The sequence below is a fragment of the Arvicola amphibius genome, chromosome 9 (genome assembly GCF_903992535.2).
Source record: "Arvicola amphibius chromosome 9, mArvAmp1.2, whole genome shotgun sequence".
NCBI lineage: Eukaryota > Metazoa > Chordata > Mammalia > Rodentia > Cricetidae > Arvicola > Arvicola amphibius.
This window is the reverse complement of record NC_052055.2, coordinates 119,339,867-119,365,411: the sequence shown is the minus strand read 5'-3', so window position 1 is coordinate 119,365,411 and position 25,545 is coordinate 119,339,867. Positions and strand designations below refer to the sequence as shown.

The following is a 25,545-nucleotide window of genomic DNA, read 5'->3' as shown; positions in this document are numbered from 1 at the left end:
AAAGCTTTACGCTCTCAGATCCCTCCCCAGGGGACATGCTTCCTCCAGCAAGACTCTGTGTTCTAAACTTCCCTAAAGAGTGACACCAGCTGGGGACCAGGTATTTTAATACCTGAGCTCAGGGCGGCCATTTCTCACTTACACCACCCAAGTACCCAATGCTGGCTGCTACTGTATGCTTTCTGAGCTCTCTTTGGTAACTAATGGTTCACGGTTTTGCTACCTTAAAGATCTTAGTATTTGGGAATTTGGGATGCTGATGGCCACCTGTCCCTCACTATTTAATAAACTGCCATACACTTAGCTACTTCAGACAAAGTTCTTTGGTAAATCCAACTGCTAACCCATCCCGTGACCCATTCTAGTCTCCACTCTCCTGAGTCGTCACCCAGGCCACTGAGCTCCACTCCTTATAGAGTTAACTCTTCCCCTCTATATGTCTGGGACGCTGTCCTGCAGGCATTGCCCCAAGACCAAAGAGGAGAACGGCAGGAAACAGCTCTGAGGATATTGTCTAAGATCCAAGTTCTCATTGTTCTGCTTCCATCTCCACCGGAATGGCCTAAGCAACAGTGAAGTGTTTCCGAGCCTGCGATTCTGAGTCAGTCAGCACTGTGGGTGCTGGTGAGACCCGAAAGCCATCTCCACGGCGTTGATTTTGGAAACCATGCTAGTGGAAGCCCCTATCCTCCATGAAGATGCAGCGTTTTTAGAATGTAGCTAAAGCTTCTGGCACGTTCTTCCTCTGAGATGTTTCTGAACTCTGCCTCTGCCTTGCAGGAAGCCTATGGCATCTTAAACAGATTTGAAGTTGAAGTCACCAAAGAAGAGTCTGAGGGCGTTGATACCTTGAGATACTCATTCAATAAACTGCAAAGCAAAGCTGTAAGCGCACCCTTAATTCTGTCTCTCTATTAAGTCGTGGCTTCCAGGAAAATACATTTTGAACTTTTAAAAACTATCACTTATAATAATTTTATTGATATATAACTTCTTGCCAGAAGACTGGCCATTTTGAAATAGGCAATTCAGCAGGTTTTTTTTTTTTAAATTTTAGTATAGACACAAAATTGTATAAAAAACTTCACGACCTCTTTATAAAACATATTCATTATCCCCCAAAGAAACCCTGTGCCTGTTAGCAGGCGTTCTTGTTCTCGGCCTCACCCCGGCCCTGGAGCGCTTTCCACGCCTGTGGATTTATCTTGTCTGAATATTTAATGCAGATGGAATCCAGGGCTCTGTGGGCCTCTGTGAGGAGTCTTTAACTGAGCTTCATTTTCAGGGTTCATCCAGAGCACCCCAGGCCTTCATTTTTTTCAGTTGCTAATGATATTAAGCATCCATTCCCGTGACCGTTTTATTGGCCATTTGTATATCACCAGAGATACGTACATAGAAAGCTGCTGCTTGCTCTTTTTATTTTTAAATTGAATTTTCTTATTGCTAGGTTTTATGAGTTTTTAATTTATTCTTGGTTCCTTATCTCATATATGACTTGTAACTGTTTTCCCCCTGCTTTTGTGGATAGTCTTTTTATTTTATTGATTGGTTGATTGATTGGTGATGCCGGGAACAGTCACACTCAGGCCTTCACCTGCGCTCAGTGGAGTCCTATCGCTGAGCTGTATCCCCAGCTCCACTCACTTCGCCTTCTTGGTGGCATCTTTTGAAGTGTTGTTTTCTTTTTAATTTTAATTAAATCCTAATCAATTCTGTTTTTCTCTTGTTGTTCGTGCTTTCATATCATACACAGAAAATCATTGGACAACCCAGTTACATAGAATCACATCTATGTTTTCTTAGTTTTATAATTTTAGTCTTTACAATTAGGTTGTGGATGTATTTTGGGTTAATTTTTATCTGTGATGTAGCAGTCCTCTTAAGTCACAAAGCAGAGAGAGCTGGGTGTCCTGCAAGTGAGCCTAGGGTATTTGTGGAATTTGTAACAAGGGAGTAGAAACGTCTTTATCCCCACTGTCTATGGCACATGGACTTGCTAGAGAGGAATTACAGTTTTTATTTTTAATACATCACTCAGACCCTCGTGCCGAGTATTTGTTTTTTGATTATAGGTTTCTGTGCAAGATGAACTTGTTCAAGTGCAACCCAAGTTTAAAAGCAACCTGCTTGAGTCAGTGGAAGTTTTTCGTGAGGACGTTAACAACTTCACAGAAGCCTATGAGACGGTAAATTAAATGTGGGACACTGCGCGTTACAGTGTCTGCGGTGTGGGCTTCTGTGGAATTAAAAGGAACGCATCTCAGAAGCAGGCAGACTGCATGTTAATGGCCCAATGTTTACCACTACCTCTAAGGGGAATGGCTACTCCTCTGAGCAAGTGTTATAGAGAAAGAAAGCAGAGGCAACTGTTGAAATAAGCAGCGATCTAGAAGGGTGTGGAAGGAGAGGAGGGCCAGGTTGTCTGCTCCTAGGAAAAGAGTTCTCACAGAATTTCTGATAGAGGGCTGGGGAGATGGCTCAGCAGCTATGCTTGCTGCTCTTGCAGAGGCTGGAGTTAGATCTCAGCACCCACGCTGTTAAGAGTGCTTGCTGCTCAGACATGAGGAGTGGAGTCTGGATACAAGCACCCATGCTGGGCAGCTCACAATGCCCATACTCCAGCTACAAGGGATCTGATGCCCCCTTCTGGTCTCTGTGGGAACCTGCACTCATGTGTGCATATTCCCCCTCCACACATAGATACACACACACACACACACACACACACACAGACAGACACACACACACACACATGCTTAAAAACAATTTAAATCTTTCTAAAGAATAAAGTGCCTTCTAGGTACAACCAGTAAGCTGACACATATATTGACCAGAAATAAGAATAGAGATGATATTATTTCTTCCAGGAAGGACCCATGGTGCCAAATATTCCACCCCAAGAAGCTAGTAACAGGCTGCAGATATTCCAGGTAAAAACAGTTTCTTCTGTCACATTGACAGGGCACTATTTTTATATGTGATTCTGAAGAAATTTTATGTTTTATTCTATAATAGAAAAATTGATGTTAAAAAATACACGCAAATTTTATTTGCAGTCTAATTGTGTGTGTGTGTGTGTGTGTGTGTGCATGCTCACACACACACGAACCTGTATGTGTATGCATATACATGTATGCACTCGTGTGTGGGCACATGTGCATGCATATTTGGAAGCCCCAGGACAATCTTGGTGTCATTCCCTGCATCATTGACCTTTTTCTTTTCTTTTCTTCTTTTCTTTTCTTTTCCTTTCCTTTTCCTTTTCTTTTCCTTCCCTTTTCTTTCCCTTTTAAGACAGTGGCCTGGAATTCACCAAATAGACTAGGCTGTCCACCAAGCCCAGGCCTCTGTCTCCCCAGTGCTGGGATTACTGGTTTTGGTGACTGTCCCCAGCTTTGCACTCTATTCTGCTACGCAGCGTCATCTAGCCCTTCTTTCCGTCCCTCCCGCCAGGCTGTGCACAGCATCTCAGTGTGGTTGGAGATGGATGCCATATTGCACATAGAGAAAGCAGGCTGGCTCTGTGGTGCTCTGCAATGCTTCCCTCATTTTAATCCAGTGGGGGAGAGAGGGTGCTAGTCTAAAGTAGTGAAAAAGCCCGAATTACAGATTTTTTTTTTAAAAATACCATTTTATTACTTTCAAATGAGCAGACAGGGATTTGAAATATAGCATTTCTGGAGACTACTTAGTTCATTAAAGACTGAATTTAATATAAAATGGATGTGTGTAGAGAGCTTGGAAGCAGCTTTCCCAAGTGCTCTGCCTTTCCTCTGGTGACTTGGGTCAGAATAAATTTGCCCCACAAAACCTTTCACGTGTATCACCCTTTCTCTCAATTATAATAAATGATACTTTAATGGGATTTCAATTAATTCTGTGCCAGTAAAACTTTAAAATCTTTGTTATAGGCCAATTTTGATGATCTATGGAGGAAATTTGTTACATACTCATCTGGGGAACAACTTTTTGGATTACCAGTGACTGACTATGAGGTTTTACATAAAATCAGGTGAGTTCTGCCGATGTGCGAGTATGTGTAAATCACTAGATACATATGCAGAAAACATGGCTCAGGATGCACCTTCAATATTCCCTTGATGCCTGACACATCTGACTTGCTAGATGCCTGCAGAGCCTCTCTGATGGCTCGTGTCAGCTGTCAGCTTGATGATCTAGAACCACAAGGGAGATGGACCCCACCAGGCCATGCCCACGGCGGACTGTCTGGCTAACTGAAGTGAGAAGATCCTCCCACTCGGGGTGGCGTCATTCCCTAGGCTGGGATCCTACACTGTATATAAGAGGAAAGGCAGAATTCGTCACATTGTTCTTGACTGTGGATCCCCTGTGACCAGCTTCCTCAACTTACTCTCTCTGAAGGACCGGAACCTCAATCCCCTTCCTTCCTGGATGTTCTTTTCCCAGAGTATGTCATCAACAGAAAAGTCAAAGCCATATGCAAAAGAACATTTCTTGAGAAGGTGGAGAGTCCATTTCAGTAATTCTGATCTCACATAAACTTAGCTTAAGACTTACTTTCTCTTTTTATTAATTCTGTACAGTATTAGTGAGTCAGAAGTACTATGATTTTGACCCCAGTGCTTTTGATTTCCCTTCTGACCACATTTATGTCAAGGGTACTCTGCCTCATGGGGTAGATGTAGATGGTATTGAAATTAGTGGTTAAAGCAATGTATCTAGGATTTAAACAAGATATAATTAACAGAATCTTTTCTTAGAAGCAGCGTTAAGACTGGGGCATGGCTCAGGGTAGAGCGCTGGCCTAGCATGTGTGAGGCCCTGGGTTTGATCCCCAGCACTGGAAGGGTGTGGAGTATTACAACCATGTTTTTAGAAGAGAGATGAGTGACTCAGCCATTTAGGGTAGATGGTTTTACTTTTAAAACACCAATCCCTGAGAGTAACCCATTCACCAGTTATGTTAGAATTTCAGCTGTCTGGCTCTCATCTACGGCTCATTGAATTAGGCTATCTACGGTAGGGTTCTAGAAAAATCTTCACTTCTACACGATCATTGAGTAATTCTTACTTACACTCTTGGTGTGAGATCCTTTATGACAACCTCCAGTATAGCAGGGCATGTAGCCATCTGACTCATGGTCCATTTTTTTTTCTGAGACAGGGTTTCTTTGTGTAACAGCCCTGGCTACCCTAGAACTCATTCTGTAGACCAGGCTGGCCTCAAACTCAGAGATCTGTGCCTGCCTCTGCCTCTCCAGAGCTGGGTTAAAGGCGGGCTCCACTTGGTCTAGCACATGGATCATTTTTATAATGAAATTTTATTTTATTTAAAACTTAAATCACATTTGTTTATTTTTAAGTGTGTGTGTGTGTGTGTACGTGTGCCACAGCCTGTGTGTCCGGATCAGAGGACAACTTATGTGTGTTGATTATCTCTTTCCACCATGTGGGACCCATGAACCCAGGGTTCAAATTCAGGCTTGGCTAGAGATAGGTACCTGTCTGGCTAACTGAAGTGAGAAGATCCTCCCACTCGGGGTGGCGTCACTCCCTAGGCTGGGATCCTACACTGTATATAAGGGGAAAGGCAGAATTCGTCACTTTGTTCTTGACTGTGGATCCCCTGTGACCAGCTTCCTCAACTTACTCTCTCTGAAGGACCGGAACCTCAATCCCCTTCCTTCCTGGAGGTTCTTTTCCCAGAGTATGACATCAACATATCTGCTGAGCCACATTGCTGGCCCCTGAAATCAGTCATTCCCCACAAATTATCGAGTTTAATGAACTCATGTACATTGTCAGTCTGTTTCTATGTTGTCTTAGGAAGGCACTGAGTAATTCTGAATTCTCGGCTACAGTAAGTACAAGCTACACAAGTAGAAGACACAGAAATAGTGTCTTCGGAGCTCTCTTCTTATGTTTTGCTGAAACACAGCCTGCCACCTAAGGGTGACAGAGCAGTGATAGAAAACACAGAAGTCCTTCTCTCCCCCTCCTGTTTTGCACATGTCACTGGGAATAACCTCCGAGGGAAAGTGGAGTCTTTCTGGGGGTCATGGAAAAGGACAGTGATTTAAAAATTTGAAAAATAGGCTAACTAAAGTGTGAGGATGCACACTTTTAATCCCATCACTCAGGAGGCAGAGGCAGAGGGATCTCTGTGAGTTCAAGGCCAGCGTGATCTACAGAGCAAGTTCTAGGCCAGCCAGAGCTACACAGTGAGACCCTATCTCCAAACAAACAAACAAACAAACAAATGACAGCAACAAACAAGGGAACTAACATTGCAGCACGTGTTTCATAGTTAGAAAACAGTCCAGATTCGTCCTTTGCAAAATACTCAAAGCATCTGTTCATGCTGAGTGATTCTACGGCTTAGGATTTTATGGGCTTTGACCTTAGCAAAGGCTTTGTATTGGAAGGCTCTGCTGCTGTGCGCATCTTGTGTTGAGAGACATCACCCATGTGATTATTTTATTCCCCAGGAAAGAACTTAACTTGCTTCAGAAGCTGTATGGCCTGTATGACACTGTCATGGGCAGCATCAGTGGTTATTATGAGATACTCTGGGGAGATGTAGATATTGAAAAGATCAATGCGGAGCTGCTGGAATTCCAGAACAGGTGAGCCTCGGTTCCATTAGCCTGCTTTCTTACAGTGCTTATCTTACAAGGCCCCTGCTAGGCAGTTTACAAGCTGAGGCTAAAGAAACGGCTCAGGGTTTTAAGAGTGCTTTTTGCTCTTTCAGAGGACCCAAGTTCAGTTCCTGGTAGCCACCCATTGGTTCAGAGCCATTTGTGACTTTAGCTCTAGGGCACCCTCTTCTGATCTCCCTGGGTACTGCATGCATATGGTGCACATGCCCACATAAAGACACCCCCACCAACTGAAAATAAGTCTTAAAAAGAGGTATCTCAGGGGCTGGAGAGATAACTCGGCAATCAAAAGTTGTAGATGTTCTTCCAAAGGACCTAGGTTCTCTTCTGAGCACCCACATGGTAGCTCACAGCCATCTTCCAGTTCCAGGAGATCCAGTGTCCTCTTCTGGCCTCCCTGGATGCCAAGTTCATAAATAGTACACAGACATACATACAGGCAAAAAGCTCATATGCATAAAATAAAAATTAAAAGGTGCCTCACAAGCTATATTATTGTTGTCTGTTCATAACACTTTCTTCAAAGGGGGAAACATTAACTTTCTTCAAAACCCAAACTGACAAAACAAGAATTGCACAGTGAGAGTCCTTTTTCCCTTTCTTTTTCTTCCTGAAAGATGTCGGAAACTTCCCAAAGGGCTGAAAGATTGGCAGGCTTTCCTGGACCTCAAGAAAAGAATCGACGACTTCAGTGAGTCGTGCCCTCTGCTGGAAATGATGACCAACAAAGCCATGAAGCAGAGGCACTGGGACCGCATCTCGGAGCTCACCGGCACCCCGTTCGACGTGGAATCGGACTCGTTTTGTCTGAGGAATATCATGGAAGCGCCACTCCTTAAAAACAAGGACGATATCGAGGTGTGTAAGAGAACAGGGTCTCAGCGGGCCGTTAAGGAAGGTCGCCTTTTTCTTTTCTGTGACTTCTCAAGGAAACATTTGATTTTACATCACGTGTTTACGTGTGATGGGCTATGTGTAGGCATGTGCGTTGGAGTTATAAACAGTTGTGAGCTGCCATGTGGGTGCTGGGACTTGAACCCAGGTCCTCTGGAAGAGCAGCCATTGCTCTCAACCACTGAGCCATATCTCCAGCCCCCACATTATTTTATTTTTACTGTTTACTCTTACACATAATTGCTCATATTTGTGGAGCCGATAATGAGGATTCAGTAGAAGAACAAAATGTATCACGGCCGGGCAGGGCACTTCACAGTTCTCTCAATCTCTTTATCATTTCCTCTGTTTGCGGTTTTCGAGTCCCCCTTTGCTGGTTCTTCATTAAATACACGGTGCCATTGTGAAGAATGTTCCCTTGCTCAGCTGTGTGACACTAGGGCTCCTTTCTCCAGTCCCTCTGCATCCTGATGTCTGCCCCTCCCCTTCCTGACTTCCATGACTGCTCTTTTATCTTTTACTTTGTCAATTCTTCACTGTAGGAGAGGGCCTGTATCTGCTTCTCTCTTTCCATGGCATCCACAGATTTTTGAATTGTTTTAAGATTTATTTTCTTTTTAAACATGTGCACATATGTTTGTGTGGGGGGATGTGCACACGGTTGCCGGTGATCACATAGGAGAGGACTTCAGATTCCCTGGAGCTGGAGGCACAAGCAGTTGTGACCCATACAAAACTCAGGTCCTATGCAAGAGCAGCACGTGCCTGGCCATCTCTCTAGCCCGTGATGTTTTTTATTCCTGTGTATTTGTGTGTGTGTGTGTGTGTGTGTATTAATGTGTGTGTATTTGTATGTGTGTATTTGTATGTGTATTTGTGTGTGTATTAGTGTGTGTGTATTTGTGTGTGTGTATTTGTATGTGTGTGTATTTGTGTGTGTGTGTATTTGTGTGTGTGTGTGTGTTCTGAGATTAGGGTCACACTATGTAACTGAACTCACCGTATAGACCAGGTTGGCCTCGAACCCACAGAGATCCGCCAGCTTCTTCCTCCCAAGTGTGCCACGATGCTCAGTCTTGACATCTTAAGTGTTGTTTTGCCCTCTGTATTTCTTGAATAAGGAATGTTTGAACTTCTATTTACTCTTTCAATATAGCTTGTATAAGTAGTGTGTTTGTTGTGTTTGTTGAGGTGTAGTTGAAGGTAAAATAGGAAAATGTGCCACGCCCAAAAGGCTTGCGCAGGGGACAGACAACATGTTAGAGACATGGAGCTAGTCAGATGGGAATTGTGGGTATGTGCTTGGGCCAATAGAATAAGGCAGCTGTGAAGGATTCAGATCATAACATTAATCATGTAGACTTACGGTGTACGGGGTTTCTGAAGTACACCAGGGAAAAGGAGGGTGGGTGGGGTTTATCGGGTATATACTGATGATCACGTGAAGATAAAAGGATCCTTTGAAAGGCAGTCGTTTTAGAGCCTGTCAGTCTACCCTCCTGTCTTTAGCTGCACTTACATTAAAAAAATAAACCAAGTTCGGGGTATTTTAGTATTAATGTTCTTGGTGAATTCCTCAGGATGTTTTGTCCAAACTTTTCCAGGCAATGTTTTTTACTAAGTCTATTTTGAGTTGACAATTTAAAACAGCATTGCAGTTTTCCTTTCCCATACTTTAAATCATTTCTTATTATGTGTGTGTCCATGCGCATGCCATGTGTGTCCCTGTGCATGCCGTGTATGTGTGTGTCCATGTGCATGCTGTGTATGTGTGTGTTCATGAGCATGCCGTGTATGTGTGTGTCCCTGTGCATGCCGTGTATGTGTGTGTCCCTGCGCATGCCGTGTATGTGTTTGTCCATGTGCATGCCATGTGAGCATGTAGGAGGTACCGAACAACTTCCGGGAGTCGTCTTTCCTTCTGCCAGGTGGGCTCCAGGAGCTTGGGCTGACGTCATCTGGCTGGGCCCTCTCACCTGTCTGCCTTCTCTGGCTTTCTTGGGAACCCGCGGCCTGGGAACCTTGGCTTTCTCAGCTGCGAGTTAACTCACTGAGCAAAGGCGGCCTCTGGTCCCTTCTGTGCTACACGCGCCGTGGTTTGTATGATGCACATAACTTGCCATTGAGAATGCCCTGACTCTCCTCCCCTCTTCCTCTGAAGGATATCTGCATCTCTGCCATTAAGGAGAAGGATATCGAAGCCAAGCTGACACAGGTGATTGAGAACTGGACCAACCAAAACCTGAGTTTTGCTGCATTTAAGGGGAAGGGCGAGCTCCTGCTCAAAGGGACCGAGTCTGGGGAAATCATCACTTTGATGGAGGACAGCTTGATGGTCTTGGGATCCTTGCTGAGCAACAGGTAATTTTATAATTCACGGGTAAGAATTATATTTGGGCTTTAGCACCATAAACTGCTAGGTAAAAACCTAATTTTGTAGCTGGGGCATTAAGTCAGATTGTGCCCTAACCTTCCAAGCTTTTGTCTGTGCCTGCCTGTACCCAGTGTCTGCTTTCCTTCAGAACGGTGGTCACTCCGTCTGTCTTCAGAGGCACCCAGCCCCAACGCTGGCAGCTCAACAAGTAGTATGCCCCTCCTCCGACTTGTCATTGCTTGTTCTAGCTGTCACCCAGTGAGAGCCTTTGCAACCTCCACCCTCGTAGCTGACCACAAGATATTTTGTTCTTTTTTTTTTTAATTATGTGTACGTGTTTATCAGTCTGTGTGTATGCTGCGTGTGTACGGGAGTCCATGGAGCCCGGAGGAGGGTATTGAATCCTCTGGAACTGGAGTTACAGATGGTTGGGAACCATCCAATGCGGGTGTTGGTCGCTGCACTCGGGGCTTCTAGAAGAGCAGCCAGTGCTCTTAACGCCTGAGCCGTCTCTCCAGTTCCAGGCATTCTTGGCTGTTCTCTCCCTTTACCTCTGTACGTCACAGCTCCATCATCAGCAGAGGTCAATGGCCAGGGGACATGGCCATTCTCACTCTCTAAGATGGGATCCCTGGCTAATGACTGTTAGCCCTCGTGACCTCTGACCCCAGCCTGTGTTTGAATATGTGTAGTCTGTACAGATCCTGGGTCATGGAATTGTGGCTTGGATGTGTCAAGGTAAAGGACCTGCTGTTTGAATCTCAGTACTCAGCTGAGGAGCAAACTGATTCAAACTGAGTAGCAAAGATGGTTGTAGCATAATCATTGGCTCTCAGATTTCAAGGCTGGCAATTCCCATGGGTCACTGCAGATTGGCCATCCTGACTTTCATGGCCGACAGCCTCTTGCAAACAGGTTGTAGGGTGACCTGAAGAATGACAGCAGCCAAGGGCTTTGGGTCTTTGGTTTGAACATTTGTAGCCTCCGGGATCCTAGCTAATTGCAGTAGGTTTTTGTTTCTTTAATATATGTGTGCCTGTGTGTATTTGTGTGTATGTCGCATGGATGCAGGTGCCCAGGGAAGCTAGAGGAGAGCACTGAATCTTATACTTACTTGCACATAGCCTGGTAAGATAACCTCAATGTTTTCACAGTTCTCTGGGAGGAGAGTTCAACTGGGAATCAGTTTCCAGCAGTGCCCAGGGTCCTGCAAGGGAGTACATGGTTATTTGAGAAATTCTTTATTCCGGGAGACCCTCCTCCAGATACCTGTGAAGCCCCAAATAGGTCTGCAAATCCTAGCGACAGACCATCCTCACAGCAATCTGAAACATGTTTCATATTCTCCCTTTGTAGATATAATGCTCCATTCAAAAAGAATATCCAGAATTGGGTGTTTAAATTGTCCACTTCCTCGGATATCATTGAAGAGTGGCTGGTGGTCCAGAACCTGTGGGTCTATCTGGAAGCCGTCTTTGTAGGTGGGGACATTGCCAAACAGCTGCCTCAGGTAAATACAGCTTTCGTAGTTATTTATAGGATTTTTTTGGTGAGCTGGGCCTGGTGGTGCAGGCCTGTGAACGCAACTGCTCAGGAGTGTGAGGCAGGGGAATTATAAGTTGAAGGCCTGCCTGAGCTACTGTGTAAGACCCTTCCCAGAACGAAAATGGAAAAGAGGGCTGGGGCTACAGCTCAGTGGAGTGGTGCTTGCCTAGCGCTCATGGAGACCTATGTTCAATCCCTATTGCTATTCAAAAAATATTTGGTGTCATCTATGAAAATCTTCCCAAAGATATATGGTTAAGTCTTAATTTTTTTTTTTTACATTTTATTTACTTTGTGTGTACATACAAATGCGTGTATGTGTATACATGACGACATGCGACACATATGGAGATGAGCCGTGTGAGTCGATTCTCTACTTCTACCATGCAGGTCCTGGAGACTGAGCCCACATCATCCCGCTTGGCATCGGGCATCTTTACACACTGACCACCACTCTGGCTCGTGTGGTCAGGGGTTGGCAAACTATGGCCCAGACTGTTGTCTAAAAATAAAGTTTTAGGTCTGAGAGCCGGCTCCGCTGTGAAGAGAACTCAATGCTCTCGCAAAAGACCTGAATTCTATTCTTAGCACCCCCATTAGGTGGCTGACAACTGCCTGTTACTCCAGCTCCAGGGGACTCCATGTCCTCTTCTAGCTTCCGTAGGCGCTCATGGGCAGCACTCCCCTTTGTACGCATAATTAAAATAAAAAATAATTTAAATTTTTACCGGAACACAGACAACACAGGGCACCGATTTCTAATTCACACCAGTAGAAAGAAGAAAATCCGTAGTTTCCAATGGTGGAGTCTTGAGATTGAGTAGGTTAACATGCATTCAAATAGACTACCAACAAGCTATTGTTTCATCTCTGAGAATAGTAGTATTAAAATTAATCTATGTTTAGTTAAGTACAGATTAACTGTTAGTAAACCCATGACTAGCAGGCCAGGAGTAAACAGTGTGAAGGAAGACCCAGTTTAGAAATGCGTGGTGAGACGCCTCCGTGTGGAGCCTGGAGACTGGGAAGGTGGTTCTGCTGGCAGTGTTTGCCAAGCACTTGAGAAGCTCTGGGTGCAATTCCCCAGTAGCACATAAACCATGCATGCTGGTGCATAGCTGCAATCCCAGCATGGAGGAGCTGAAGGCAGGAGGATGAGAAATCCAGGTCATCCTTGGATATATGGTGAGTTCAAAGCCAGCTGTAGGCTTCCTGAGACAAAAAAAAAAGTCAGTAACAAATAGTTTACTCTGAAGGTAACTCTCCCTCTTTTACAATTCAGCCTCCTCATCCTAAATAGACAGGATCTATGCAGATTATAAATCAAGGATAAAAAGCATGGAAACAGCTCATTTCTCTTTGCAACACATTTTGTTGTAGAACCTAATACTAAAGCCTGTTTTTTTAATTAGGAAATAGCATTTTAAAAAGAGATGAAATTATGCCAGTTTCCAGAGGCATTTTTGCAATTGGACGAAAAATGTAATATCATCCACAAGACCAAGGAAATATTTATTTGCAAATATGCAAATGAAGCTTTGTTTTGTGAATCCCGTGGTCCCTCCTCCCCCTCCCCTTTTCCCTGAGGTACTGTGGGGCTGTGATTTCCAAGGACTCTGAGATCAAATTATCTCCGTTGCCTCTTCAGTTTGCTCATCAAACCAAAACACCTGGGGTGCCGAAAGACTAGATTTGAACTTTAAGTTGATAGCTCTGCGAATTAATCATGTGGCACTTCAAAACTATATTAAATGCAAGGAAACAAATAAGTGATAAACCCCGTTGCGATCAAGCGGCATTTTAATAAGTGGCTTTGCAGGTTTGGGGGTCTCGTTCTTCAGAATGAATTCAGACGAAGAAAAGAAAAAAAAATTTTTTTTATCTAAATGATGTAGCCCGAGATGAACACAGGCTGGGTTTGAAGGACTGGAAGGAATTAGGAAGTGAAGCACTTGCTCTTTTCAATTATCTAGATGCTAATCTTTACCCAACTGCGGATTTGCTTTTAGGAAGCCAAACGTTTCCAGAATATTGACAAGTCATGGGTCAAAATAATGCAGCGAGCTCACGAGAACCCCAACGTGATCAGCTGCTGCGTTGGGGATGAGACCATGGGGCAGCTTTTGCCCCACTTGCACGAGCAGCTGGAGGTCTGTCAGAAGTCGCTCACGGGGTGAGACATCGCGCTTCCTCCCAAGCCACTTTCCTAGTCCTGTCTGCATTGCATGTGTTCCTAGGGATGCTTCAACTGGAAACAGGAACCTACCTAAATTCCCTTACCTTCGATTTTTCAGTAAGAACAACGTGGAATGGGTAGGCGAAAGCATCACGTTAGCTTCCCAGGACTGTTGTGCCAGTCACCACAAACTGATGGCTTGAAGCACCAGACGTTAGTTCAGTCCCAGGTCTGTCAGCCAGAGGTGTGGCATCAAGGTGTCAGCCTCCCCTGGAGCTAGTGATGGAGCTGTAGTAGCCCTGGGGCTTCTCAGGCTGGTGTCACAACCCTGATGCCTGTGTCTTCACGTGGCCTTCATTTCTTCTGTTTCTCTTCTGAGGGCACTTGCTATTGTGTGTACTGTACATAGGACGTTGTTTCCTCGGGATCAGGGGACATACACTAAAACACAATTCTCTTTTAAGAAAAGATGTTTAAATTCAATATACCCTCAGAGACCCTCTTTCAAATAAAGTCCCGTTTACAGATTGCAGGGTATGTAGACTTCTCTTTTAGGGGATTAGATTGAACCCACTTTGAGCTTGGAGTAGAGGTGAGCAGTAAGAGAAAAGATGGCCCAACAAATGTATGGGTGCTTTTTCCCCCAAAGACACTTCTGGAAGCTTTTCAACATTAAAGCAGAGTTCATTCTCGGTTTCTGTTCAGAGTATGGTGGTGACACATTCTGGTCTGGCCAGGTCTGTGCCTCTGCTCTAGCCTCACGGATAGGTGGCCTCCGTTTCATCCTCAGAATGTCCTGGGTTGGAGACAGTATCATCCCAAATTTAAGCTATGAATGCCCCCAGTACTCTAACAAAGGTTCATGGGAGGGCTCCTGACTAGAGGAAAGATTGTGACAGATGATAGAGGTGGCCTTGCTTCTTCCCTCCATCGTTTTGAAACCTTCTTCTTCCCCCAAGTGCCTTCCCTGCTAGACTCTGGTTCTCACCAAGTATCCCAGAGGCCTATGGGAAATGTCTGTTGGTGTTTGCTTTTCTCTGATTGGCCACAACAAACAAACAAAGGGGAGCTGTAGAGATGGCTCAGCCGTTAAACCAGCCGTTAAACGCGTTGGCTGCTCTTCCAGAGGACCCAGGTTCAATTTCCAGCATTCACTTTTCAGGTCACAACTGTCTATAACTTCAGTTCCAGGGGATCTGACACCCTCACATACATACATACATACATACATACACACACACACAGGCAAAACACCAATGCACATGAAATAAAAGTAAATAAATTCAAACCAAAGGAATCATTCAGTAAGATGCTCTTGACTGTTTGAAGGTATTTGGAGAAGAAGCGATTGCTGTTTCCGAGATTCTTCTTTGTCTCTGACCCGGTTCTGCTGGAAATCCTCGGACAGGCCAGTGACTCCCACACCATACAGGTATGACCCGAACATCCTGTAATCAAGAACAGAGATAGAGTTCTTGTCTTAACAGTGCAAGGCAAGAAGGATGAGAACCAAAAATCCTGATGGTACAGCTGGGAGGATGGTTCAGTTGGTAAAGTGGCTTGCCATAAAGACATGAGGACCCAAGTTCAATTCCCAGAACCTATGTTAAAAGAAAGTCCTGGGAACAATGGTGCATTCTTCTAATACCAGCACCGTGGAGGCAGAAATGGGCAGACCCCTAGGGCTCGCTGGCTAGCTAGCCTAGCTGACTCGGTGAATTCCAGGCTCTGTTTCACCATACAAGGAAGATTAGTCCTTGAGGATGGCGTGTAATGTTCTGAGCACCCGCTCCAGCACACATGCATACACATGAATACACATCTGCACACATGCACAAAGTATGATGATAAAATGCCCTGTTTTGCATGATCTTAGAGCCAATTGGCCTCACACACGCCCCGTTCACTAACCACCAAGGCCTGGGTTTCCTTAGCTGTAAGATCTGTGAAAGGAGAAGACAGTCGAGAGAGAAAGTAAGAGGGACCTGTGCCTGGCCGGGAAGCAGGCTGGGGTGGTATGGTTCAGTCTCCATCTGGAGAGCACAAAGGGATGGTCACTGAGACAATCTGGAGTATAAGAAGTGACATTTGCTGGACTCGGGGACAATGTCATAGGATTTTAAAAAGTGGGCCACCGTTGGTTGTCGTGGCATACACCTTTAATCCCAGAACTCGGGAGGCTGAGGCAAGAGGAGCAGATCCAGTCTGGACTACATAGTGAGTTCTAAGCTAACCTAACTGTTTTCAGCAAACCGTGCGCCTTTAAATTAATCAAGGGTTGTGGTGGTCTCTATTGCTGTTTTTTTTTTTTATTACCATTTTATTTTCATTTTTGAGCTAAGAAAATAGATTCTCTTGTGTTTCATGAAGACAAAAAATACCAAGGTTTTGTGCTTTAAAAATGATCTTGTTTGTAATTTTGTGTATGTGCATGTACATATGGGTGCAGTAGCTACGGAGGCCAGAAGAGGGCATCAGAGCCCCTGGAGCTGGAGCTACAGGCGGTTGAGAGCTGCCCAGTATAGATGCTGGGAACTGACTGATCTTGAGTCTTGTGGAATGACAGGAAATGCTCTTAGCTGTTGAGCTGTCTCTCCAGCCTCTGCTAAGGCTTTAAAAGGCATCTCAGTAGCTTCTGTGTTTGGCCCCATGTGTGATGTTTTGGCTCTGCCTCGTGTCTCTTTCAGCCGCATCTCCCTGCAGTGTCTGACAACATAAACGAGGTGACATTTCATGCCAAAGACTACGATCGAATGATGGCTGTTATATCAAGAGAAGGAGAAAAAATTGTGGTAATTTATTTCTTTTGAAAAAAAGTTGTTGCTAGGATTTCCTTGACCATTTAGGTTGAGGAGAATACAATTCACTTATGAAGAAGAACAGATATGGGGACTAGGGCGAGCAACCTTGGGGTCTAATTCTATAGCTCTAGTTTTATTATAAATTAATGTAGGTGAGTCACTTAACTTCTCTGAGACTCATTTTATCAGCAATAAAAGCGTTTAGACTACATGATCTCCATGGTCTCTTCTAGTTATATTTTTAATTTCTTCCACCCATGCTTTCAATATTTTGCCCAGAGAGCTGGAGAGATAGCTCAGTAGTTAAGAGTGGCTGCCCTTCAGAGGATCTGAGTTGGGTACCCAGCACCCATATCAGTGGATTATAACCACCTATAACTCCAGTTCCAGAAGACCCAACACCCTCTTCTGGCCTCCTTGGGCACCCACATGCATGTATTGCGTGCTTGCGTACACACACCTGCACACGGGGTTGGGAGAGAAGTAAAAATAAAATACAAAAATCTAAAGCTGGGGCCACTATACATGCATGGGTGCATTTGTTTAAATATACATATGCACCCACATGCACGCAGTGCTTACACAAAATTAACCAATAAATATTTGATGTGAACTACAGGAGAGTTTATTCTGTGTCGCAGTACTAGGATTTACAAGTGTGACAGTTTATAAAAATACCATATGAATATTTGTTACATATTTATTATTTCTTTTTAGTTGGATACTCCAGTTATGGCCAAAGGTCCCGTAGAGATTTGGCTTCTGGACTTGTTAAAAGTCCAGATGTCGTCATTGCATAATATAATCCGGTCTGCCTTCTATCAAATCAGCGATTCGGGGTTTCTCCTGCTACCTTTCCTCCACAACTTCCCAGCACAGGTGAGGGCCACACTGTTCACTAATGATGGGAGGATGTGGAAATAGAGGGGGGCTGTGCTGAGCCTGATGGGTGGGGGCTGCTGTGGTTCTACCTCGTTTACCCCGTTCTGTACCATGCTGGCCCCTGTCCCCCCTACAGGGTTTCTCTGTGTAGCTTTGACTGCCCTGGAACTCACTCTGTAGACCAGGCTGGCCTGGAACTCAGAGAGATCCGCCTGCCTCTGCCTCCCGAGTGCTGGGATTAAAGGCGTGCGTCATCTCACCCGGCCTCTCGTTCTTAAGGATATATGCCAAGACTCAAACAGCAAATGGAAAATTTCATCTTACAGATCAGTGGTTCTCAAACTGTGGGTCGCAACCCCTTTGGGGGAGTTGCATATCAGACATGTACATTGAGATTCATAACAGTAGCAAAATTACAATTGTGAATTAACAAGAAAAAAATAATTGTATGATTGGGGATCAGCACAACGTGCAGAACTGAATTAAAGTGTCACACGTAATTGGACTTTTTCATCAGGACCATTGGCTCCCACTAATGACACAGAGACTTCTTATTAATTATGAGAGCTTGGCTGATAGCTTGGGCTTGTTTCTAACTAGCTCTTATAACTTAAATTAGCCCATATCTTTTAGTCTACATTCTTTACGTGGCTCGATTACCTTCTCTTTGTAAAGCCCATGCTGCTTGCTCTGCATTCCTGTGTCTCCTCACGACTCCTCCATTCTTCCCAGCCTCCTCTCTGCCCCTCAGATCCTGCCTAGCTATTGGCCATTCAGCCTTTTATTAAACCAACCAGTGTGACCTGCTTTCACAGCGCACAAAAAGATCATCCCACAATGGTCGCAGCATTAAGGACTGTTGAGGATATGGACACGCATAGGGGAACTAACCATACATTTTCCTGGCATGCATCCCCTCTTGTCAGGGAGGCAATGGGTGCTCTTGGCGACAGTTCTGGCCCATGTCTCTTATGAGCTCCCTGTGATGTGTTAAGTACTGTTAAACCCCAGTGTAGGGAATGAAGAACTGTCCCTCCCATTAGGATTTCACCCAGGACAAATGAGAAGTGGTTTTCAGTCTCTTCTTAAGTAGCAAGAGCTAGAAGAGATTCCCAAAGGGAAAAATAAACAACAGAGTTTTGTCCTAACTCTGTTTCCTGCCCCAGGTGAACTCCAATTAGTTCCTGAATTAATGAGCACACTTTGGAGACAGCTAAAAATGATTGGACATTAATTATTCAACCTGTATAAGCACAGACAAGGATTAACCTCCACCACAGAGGTGATTTTAGTGAGGCAGCTTTAATGTTTTTTAGTTGCCTTGGTGATATTTGATGCTCTTGATAAAGATTAAAAGCAAGTTTTCCTTGGTAAGCTGGAAAAAAATGGGCTTCTTAGGGCTAAGGTGACATTTTCTCTCCTTGGGAAGCACGGCCGGCTGCTATGTATTCCCGAGGCTCTCTCAGGCTGGGGAATTAGCATTCGGAGGAGCATGAGCAGCAGTTCAGAGCAGTGGAGGAACTGCACAGGACTTAATGGAAATGCTGCGTGCCTTCCCGGGTTTCTTCCAGTGTTATTCCTTTAAAGCAGTTTTTTTTCAAATAGGTGAAATCTGCCTGCTATCAAGTTAATTTAAAAAAATTACCAAATACCCCATCTCTGCTTTCTCTTAGAACCTATTTTTAAAGATTGTGAATGCAGTCGAGGATTGCTATGAAAATCTGGGAAAATTTGAAAACTACAAAATAGGGATAAAAATTACTTATATTTATGCCACTTGGAAATGATGGCTATATTTTATACTATTTCCTCCTAGAATGTTTTATGTATGTGCGCGCGCGCACACACACACACACACACACACACACACACACACACACACACAAATAGAATTTTTACTTAATGCTTAAAAAAAACAGCCCCGTTTGCTGCGTGAATAAGCGGCAACCGGAACGAGCTGCACACGTGCTGTCCCTGTGCGTCTGCAGGTTGGGCTTCTGGGCATCCAGATGCTGTGGACGCATGACTCAGAGGAGGCTCTAAACAACGCGAAGGATGACAGGAAAATCATGCAAATTACCAACCAGAAATTTCTGGATATTCTGAATACTCTCATCAGTCAGACAACGCACGACCTTAGCAAGTTTGACAGAGTGAAGTTTGAGACTTTGATCACCATCCACGTACACCAGAGAGATATTTTTGATGACTTGGTAAAGTATCCTCCTCTGCCCCGCCCCCCGCCCCTGCCTTGTCAAAGTGATTTAGTCTAGAAGCTAGTAGTGAGCGCTCGGATGTTATCCAGAATAATGAACTGGCATGCGCTCTAGTTCCTCGTGGGTCTCTTTCATAAATGTCTACGCCTGAGTAGGTACCTTGGCGGCTTCAAACAACATGTGTGTGTTTTCATGTATTGTTCTTCGGAAAAACTTGGTTTCTGATTTTTTTTTTTGTTTTATTCCTTTTTCTGTTGTTTGCTTTTAAAACGCTTTGTTGGAATGAACGCACATGTATTTTTGAGATAGGGTCTCGCTGTGTTTCCTTAGATGTCCTGGGACTCGCTCTGTAGGCCAGGCTGGCTGCAAACTCACACATCCCTCTGCCTCAGCCTCCTTAGTGCTGGAATGAAAGGCGTGCACCGCCATGCAGAACTAAAGTCACAAACAAAAACATCACACAGCTCGGTTAAGGAAACCACTCAAAGAAACATTGCCCAGTGCCAAACGCAGTGCCTTTTCCTGCGCTTCTTTCTGTAGAGGTAGAAAGACCATTTCCAAGCCATGGAGCTTCACTTAGGGTTTAAATTTTGACTGTCAATTATGGTTTTTTTTAAAAAAGATTTATTTATTTATTATGTATGTATCCAATGTTCTGCCTGCATGTATGCCTGCGCACCAGAAGAGGGCGCCAGATCTCAGTACAGATGGTTGTGAGCCCCCGGTGTGGTTTCTGGGAATTGAACTCAGGACCTCTGGAAGAGCAGCCAGTGCTTTTAACCTCTGAGTCATCTCTCCAGCGCCCCAATTATGTTTTTTTATGGATTCATCTAACACACACACACACACACACACACACACACACACACATAAAAACAAAGCAAGACACTGTCATAATTGAAACCAGAACAACAGTTATCTTTTAGTACAGGATAACACTGAGAAAAGAGTCCGAGGAAAAGTTTGATTAGCTGAGGAAAGACAGGATACAGGCAAAAGGGCGCATGAGTGGTAATGGAGGATATAAAGTTGCTTTTCCCAGGTACTAGTTTCAAAAGTCTGGAACCAATTAGTTTGTTAAGAATTAATTGCTCTCCTAAACAAATGCCCAAGTGCATGACACAGCTTAGTCAGGACAGGTGGTGAGCTGTGGGGGACCAGCTGAGAAAGGAGAACTTCAAGTTGGGTGGGAGCAAGCCTTGGTGAATGTGGATGGCCATTGTCCAGTCCTTAGCATCCAGTGGAACTTGACAGGAAAGCATCTCTAGGGAGGGAGCAGCTCGAGGTAGCTGGTCACGTGGGTCCACAACCAGGGGAAAGACAGGACCACGTGCTGTGCTTCTGCTTAGCTCCTGTGTTGCCTGCTGCTCTGTGGCTGTGATAAAATGCCATGGTTTGGCTTAAGGATGGCAGGGTTGATTTCGGCTCATGGTTAGAGTCCGTGAAGGCAGGGATGGCCCAGCGTGGTGGCAGGAGCCGGAAGCTAGTCCATCACATCACGTGCAGGCGAGCATCATGTGCATGCAGTGCCCATGGAGGCCAGAAGAGGGAGTCAGAGCCCCGGAACTGGAGCCACTGTGCTGGTGCTGGGAACTGAATCTGGGCAGTTAGGAGCAAGTGCTCTTAATTGCCGAGCCATCTCCCTTGACTTTTTGTAGCAGTGTGGTTTGTAGTTCATTGAAATTTCTTAACTTTGCCCCACTCTTCTGTTTTTGGTAAGCTCCGGAAGGCAGACCCCATGTCTCCCTGTGCTCACCCAGTGTGGTGTCAGTACAAGAAGGCTGGCAATACATCCTGTTAAATGGAGACTAGCCAGCTTACTTGTGAGTGGTCGCAACCACCCACCTGCTGAGGTTCCAGGCTGTTGCTGTCAGTCTGTCACTTTTCGTGCTTTGGGTTTTCAAGGTGAAAATGCACATCAAGTCAGTTACTGACTTTGAGTGGCTGAAGCAGAGCAGATTTTATTTCAAGGAAGATTTGGATCAGACTGTGGTGTCCATCACAGATGTTGATTTCATTTACCAAAACGAATTTCTCGGCTGCACAGATCGCCTTGTGATCACCCCGTTAACCGACAGGTAGGAAACCCGGCGCTCGTGGTTATACTTGGTAATTAAATGACATGCTTAGACTACATTAAAAAAAAAACACACTGAAATATTCATAAACTCATGTTGCTGCCATCTTGGGTCTGTGCTGGGCTATCAAATGCAGCCTAACATTGAAATAACCCTCACTGTTGCTTGCACGGACACATGCATTAATGTTTTATGAAGTAGAAACAGACGAAAGAATAAAATCAAGATTGAATGTTTGCTTTGAGTAATTTAATAATGATTTTGAGAGGTTGCGAGAGGGAAAAATGCCCTGAAACCATAAAGGAAGTTAATAACATTGCAAAAAGGAAAGCACCTTTGATAGCGTTCAATGTAGTCTGCTGGGTTTGCAGTTTTTGTTCTTTCATTTATTTTATTTATTTATTTTTGAGACAGGGCTTCACTGTTTACCCCTGGCTGACCTGACACTTATGTAGACTAGACTGACCTGGAACTCACAGCAATTCCCCTGCCTCTGCTTCCAGGGTGCTGAGATTAAAGGAAGGAAATTATCACACTCTGCTTGTTTTGTTTTTGTTGAGATAAAGTCTCACAATGTAACCCTGGCTGGCACGGGAGATTCGCTGTGTGTCCTGGACTGGTCTTAAACTGGCAGCGATGCCCCTGCCTCTGCCTCCTGAGGGCAGTGCCATAGTCTGCCAGTCTCTCAGTTTCTCAGATGTGGAAACTGAATTTAAAGTTTCTTGGCCGAGTCTGTCTCAGTCAATGCTGGGTGCTGTCGCCCGGCAGGGTGCGAATCTTTTCCACCTTCACATCCCCCGCCACCCTCAGTTCAGTCTGCCACACGCAGAAAGCACTCAGTACGTGTCTGCGGATTTACTGCCATGTCGATGGAGTCCGCTTTCAGGTAAAGTCACAGCGGGATCATTTTGTGTGTTCAGCTTCCTCTTGCCTTCTCCCATCCCGCTCGATGTGGATGCCAGCTTCGCGTGGGCCGTCCAAGCTCTGTGCCGGACAGGTTCTTCCCTGGCTTTCAGGTGCTACATCACGCTGGCTCAGGCTTTGGGAATGAACATGGGCGGGGCTCCAGCAGGACCCGCCGGGACGGGCAAAACGGAAACCACCAAAGACATGGGCAGGTGTCTGGGGAAGTACGTGGTTGTGTTCAACTGCTCGGATCAGATGGACTTCCGGGGCCTGGGAAGGATTTTCAAAGGCAAGTATCTCAGTTTTGGTGAGTCTATGTTTTCATTGCCCTTTGGTGTTTTTGATATAAATGTTAAATGACACTATCATCATTAGGCTCAGTTGCTTTATAGCGTACAACAATCTGGTTAAAAAGTGACCGGTTAGCATAAATTCAGCGTGGCTCAGTGCTGCTGATCATGTTATGTTGCGTACATTGAATGTGTATTGGAATCTGAAGACAGAATCAATTTGTAACAGTCACACAGTAGTGGAGGAGAGCTAGTCTTCAGAGCAGATTGGTACATGCAACTTGCCTTTGCTGGGCTAAAGCCCACTGAAATGGAAGGGTTTATTTTAAAAGCACAATTACAAAGAGGTGATTTCGGCTAACACTGAGGAAGAAAACACCTCCAAGGGCACATTGGTGTCAGAGCTCAGTCTGACTTGGTGTAACTCAGCTCTCTGAAATAGGAGTCCTGCCAGAGGACATTCTGGATGGGGCCCCTGCAAGGGTCAGGGGAGCTGTCCTGCCTCTCCCATCCCTTCCTCCAAGGCACCAGAGGCAGGCATCTCAAACAGGAGTTTGCCTCTGTGTTAAAACAATAGTGTAGTCAAAACCATTGGTTCAACATGACCAGAAGAGCCTAGGGTGGTGTCCAGGATGATATGGAGTCTCCAGGCTTGAGATGATAGAGGCTTGCCTAGCATGCGTAGAGCCCTGAGCTCCATCCTCAGGACCAGATAAACAGCATGTGGTTGTGCTTGTGGAATCCCAGCACTCCACGGGTAGAGGCAGGAGGGTCAGGAGTTCAAGGCCAGTCTTGGCCACAGAGTGGGTTCAAGACAGATCTGGGCTACATGAGACCTTGTCTCAAAGAAGAACACACACACACACACACACACACACACACACACACACGAACAGAGAGGAGAGAGTGCATAAAGACCGCTAAGCTGAATTAAAGAGGAAACAGAAGAAAACTCAATAAACTCAGTGAAATTAATAGCTTCAGAGACAATTGAGATCTTTATACTCTTTAGCCGACTGAAGAAACCAGGCTGTTAGGGAAAAAAAAATAACAATTGAGACACAAGGAGAACGAAGCCACAATTTACAGGGGGAAAAAATCCGCTCTGTCTTGAGTTAAGAAAAGATGAGGAGATGGGAGGTTTGACAGAAAAACGTTAGGGTCTAAACATCCCAGCATCCTTAGAATGGGCGTCCCCAAGGGCGAGAGCAGAAGACTGGGAAAATAATGGCGGAAGAAATAAAGCATTTCGAACAGCTGCGGGTGATAAAGGCACCCGTCCTTAGAGAGTCGGGAAGGAACCGTGCTCACAATCTCCAGGCCTGCCTCTGTGCTTGGCTTTGTAAGAAATACATAAAAACCCCTCTGGCCATCTCATCCAGCAACCTGACATTCCTATCGCTCTGTAATAAAAGAACACGGAGAGATCAGACCTGCTGAGAGGCATCCCATATCCTGCTGTTTCCCCCAGAGCCTGGAGAACCGTTCCTCCCCATCCTAATGGAAGGCGGTGGTCCTCACAGGCAGAGTCTGATTTACCACCTCTCAGGACCCCTGCCTACAACGTCGCTGTCATACTTTCCCTTGGGCTCGGTACTGAGTTCCCTGTGTTTGGTGACGGTATGCAAGTAATTAAACATCTCCTGTCGCAAGGATGAAAGGCGCTTTCCTAAACAGCCCGATGCGAAGCGGCACATACGTTGTGTTTAGGCATAATTTTTTTTTTTGGGGGGGGGGGCCTTCGGAGACCCGATGGCTCTCAAGACGGTGCCTTGCACAGCGGAAACTTTGCAAATTAACCATCTCTCCTGCCAGGTCTCGCGCAGTCGGGTTCCTGGGGCTGTTTTGATGAGTTTAACAGAATTGAATTGCCTGTCTTATCTGTGGCGGCCCAACAAATTTACATAGTTTTGACGGCAAGGAAAGAGAGGAAAAAGCAGTTCATTTTCTCAGATGGCGATTGTGTGGATTTGAATCCAGAATTTGGAATCTTCCTGACAATGGTGAGAACACGAGAAAATTGTTAATTGTTGCAGATATAAATAGATGAGTCTGTGTACTGCTGGATAAATTAGCCAAAAGTCATGGACTCACTCTTGTTTTTTTTTTTTTTAAAAGGCTTATTTTAAATTACTTATGTGTGCCGATGTGTGGGTGTGTGCATGTGAGTGTAGTGCCTACAGAGGCCAGAAGAGGGCATCAGATACTCTGGAGCTGAAGTCTGAAGGTAGTCATGAGATGTCTAATGTGGGTGCTGGGACCTGAACCCCAGTGCTCTACAAGAGCAGCTCTTACAGATGTTTCTTAAAACCACGAAGATAACTTTCCTCCTCAGTGCCTCCTGTCCATATGGATTGACTGGGGTGGGCTCAGCTTTGCGCATCTTTACTTTGGTATTAGGTCGATCAGGTGGTCACTGTCTGCATCATTGTGGGATGGCATAGCAAAGAGAAAATGAAAACCATGCTTTGGCTTAGAGTTTCCACCCAGGAGGGACACACACAGGTCTCATGGGGCCAACTGCATCCACTTTCAAGAGGGCCTAGGGTGGGCGTGGTTATATAGGCAGGAGAAGGAAGTGAGGCTGACTACCCACACATGCCCCTCGTCTCACCCTAGAGCTGCAAGAGCCTCTGGGTAAAGGTCTTCTGGTTGAGGTATTTCAGGCTCACATCACACAGCTGGTAAGAGAAGTTAGCTGTGTGTGTGCTATGTATGCAGGTACATGCTGTGTATGCT

The 25,545-nt window shown here is 45.1% G+C and overlaps 1 protein-coding gene across 1 annotated transcript in view; it reads left to right on the top strand.

The window, feature by feature from the left end:
* Positions 1 to 25,545, top strand: part of Dnah8 (dynein axonemal heavy chain 8) — a 225,044-nt gene that overhangs the window by 63,675 nt on the left and 135,824 nt on the right. The window contains exons 29-44 of the mRNA XM_038342351.1: positions 781 to 885; positions 2,076 to 2,189; positions 2,871 to 2,933; positions 3,915 to 4,015; positions 6,474 to 6,611; positions 7,262 to 7,502; positions 9,700 to 9,899; positions 11,269 to 11,422; positions 13,467 to 13,630; positions 14,963 to 15,065; positions 16,321 to 16,425; positions 17,152 to 17,313; positions 19,305 to 19,529; positions 21,438 to 21,610; positions 22,627 to 22,805; positions 24,622 to 24,809. Of these exons, the coding sequence (XP_038198279.1) occupies positions 781 to 885; positions 2,076 to 2,189; positions 2,871 to 2,933; positions 3,915 to 4,015; positions 6,474 to 6,611; positions 7,262 to 7,502; positions 9,700 to 9,899; positions 11,269 to 11,422; positions 13,467 to 13,630; positions 14,963 to 15,065; positions 16,321 to 16,425; positions 17,152 to 17,313; positions 19,305 to 19,529; positions 21,438 to 21,610; positions 22,627 to 22,805; positions 24,622 to 24,809 (2,415 nt within the window). The remainder of the gene's footprint in view (positions 1 to 780; positions 886 to 2,075; positions 2,190 to 2,870; positions 2,934 to 3,914; positions 4,016 to 6,473; positions 6,612 to 7,261; positions 7,503 to 9,699; positions 9,900 to 11,268; positions 11,423 to 13,466; positions 13,631 to 14,962; positions 15,066 to 16,320; positions 16,426 to 17,151; positions 17,314 to 19,304; positions 19,530 to 21,437; positions 21,611 to 22,626; positions 22,806 to 24,621; positions 24,810 to 25,545) is intronic.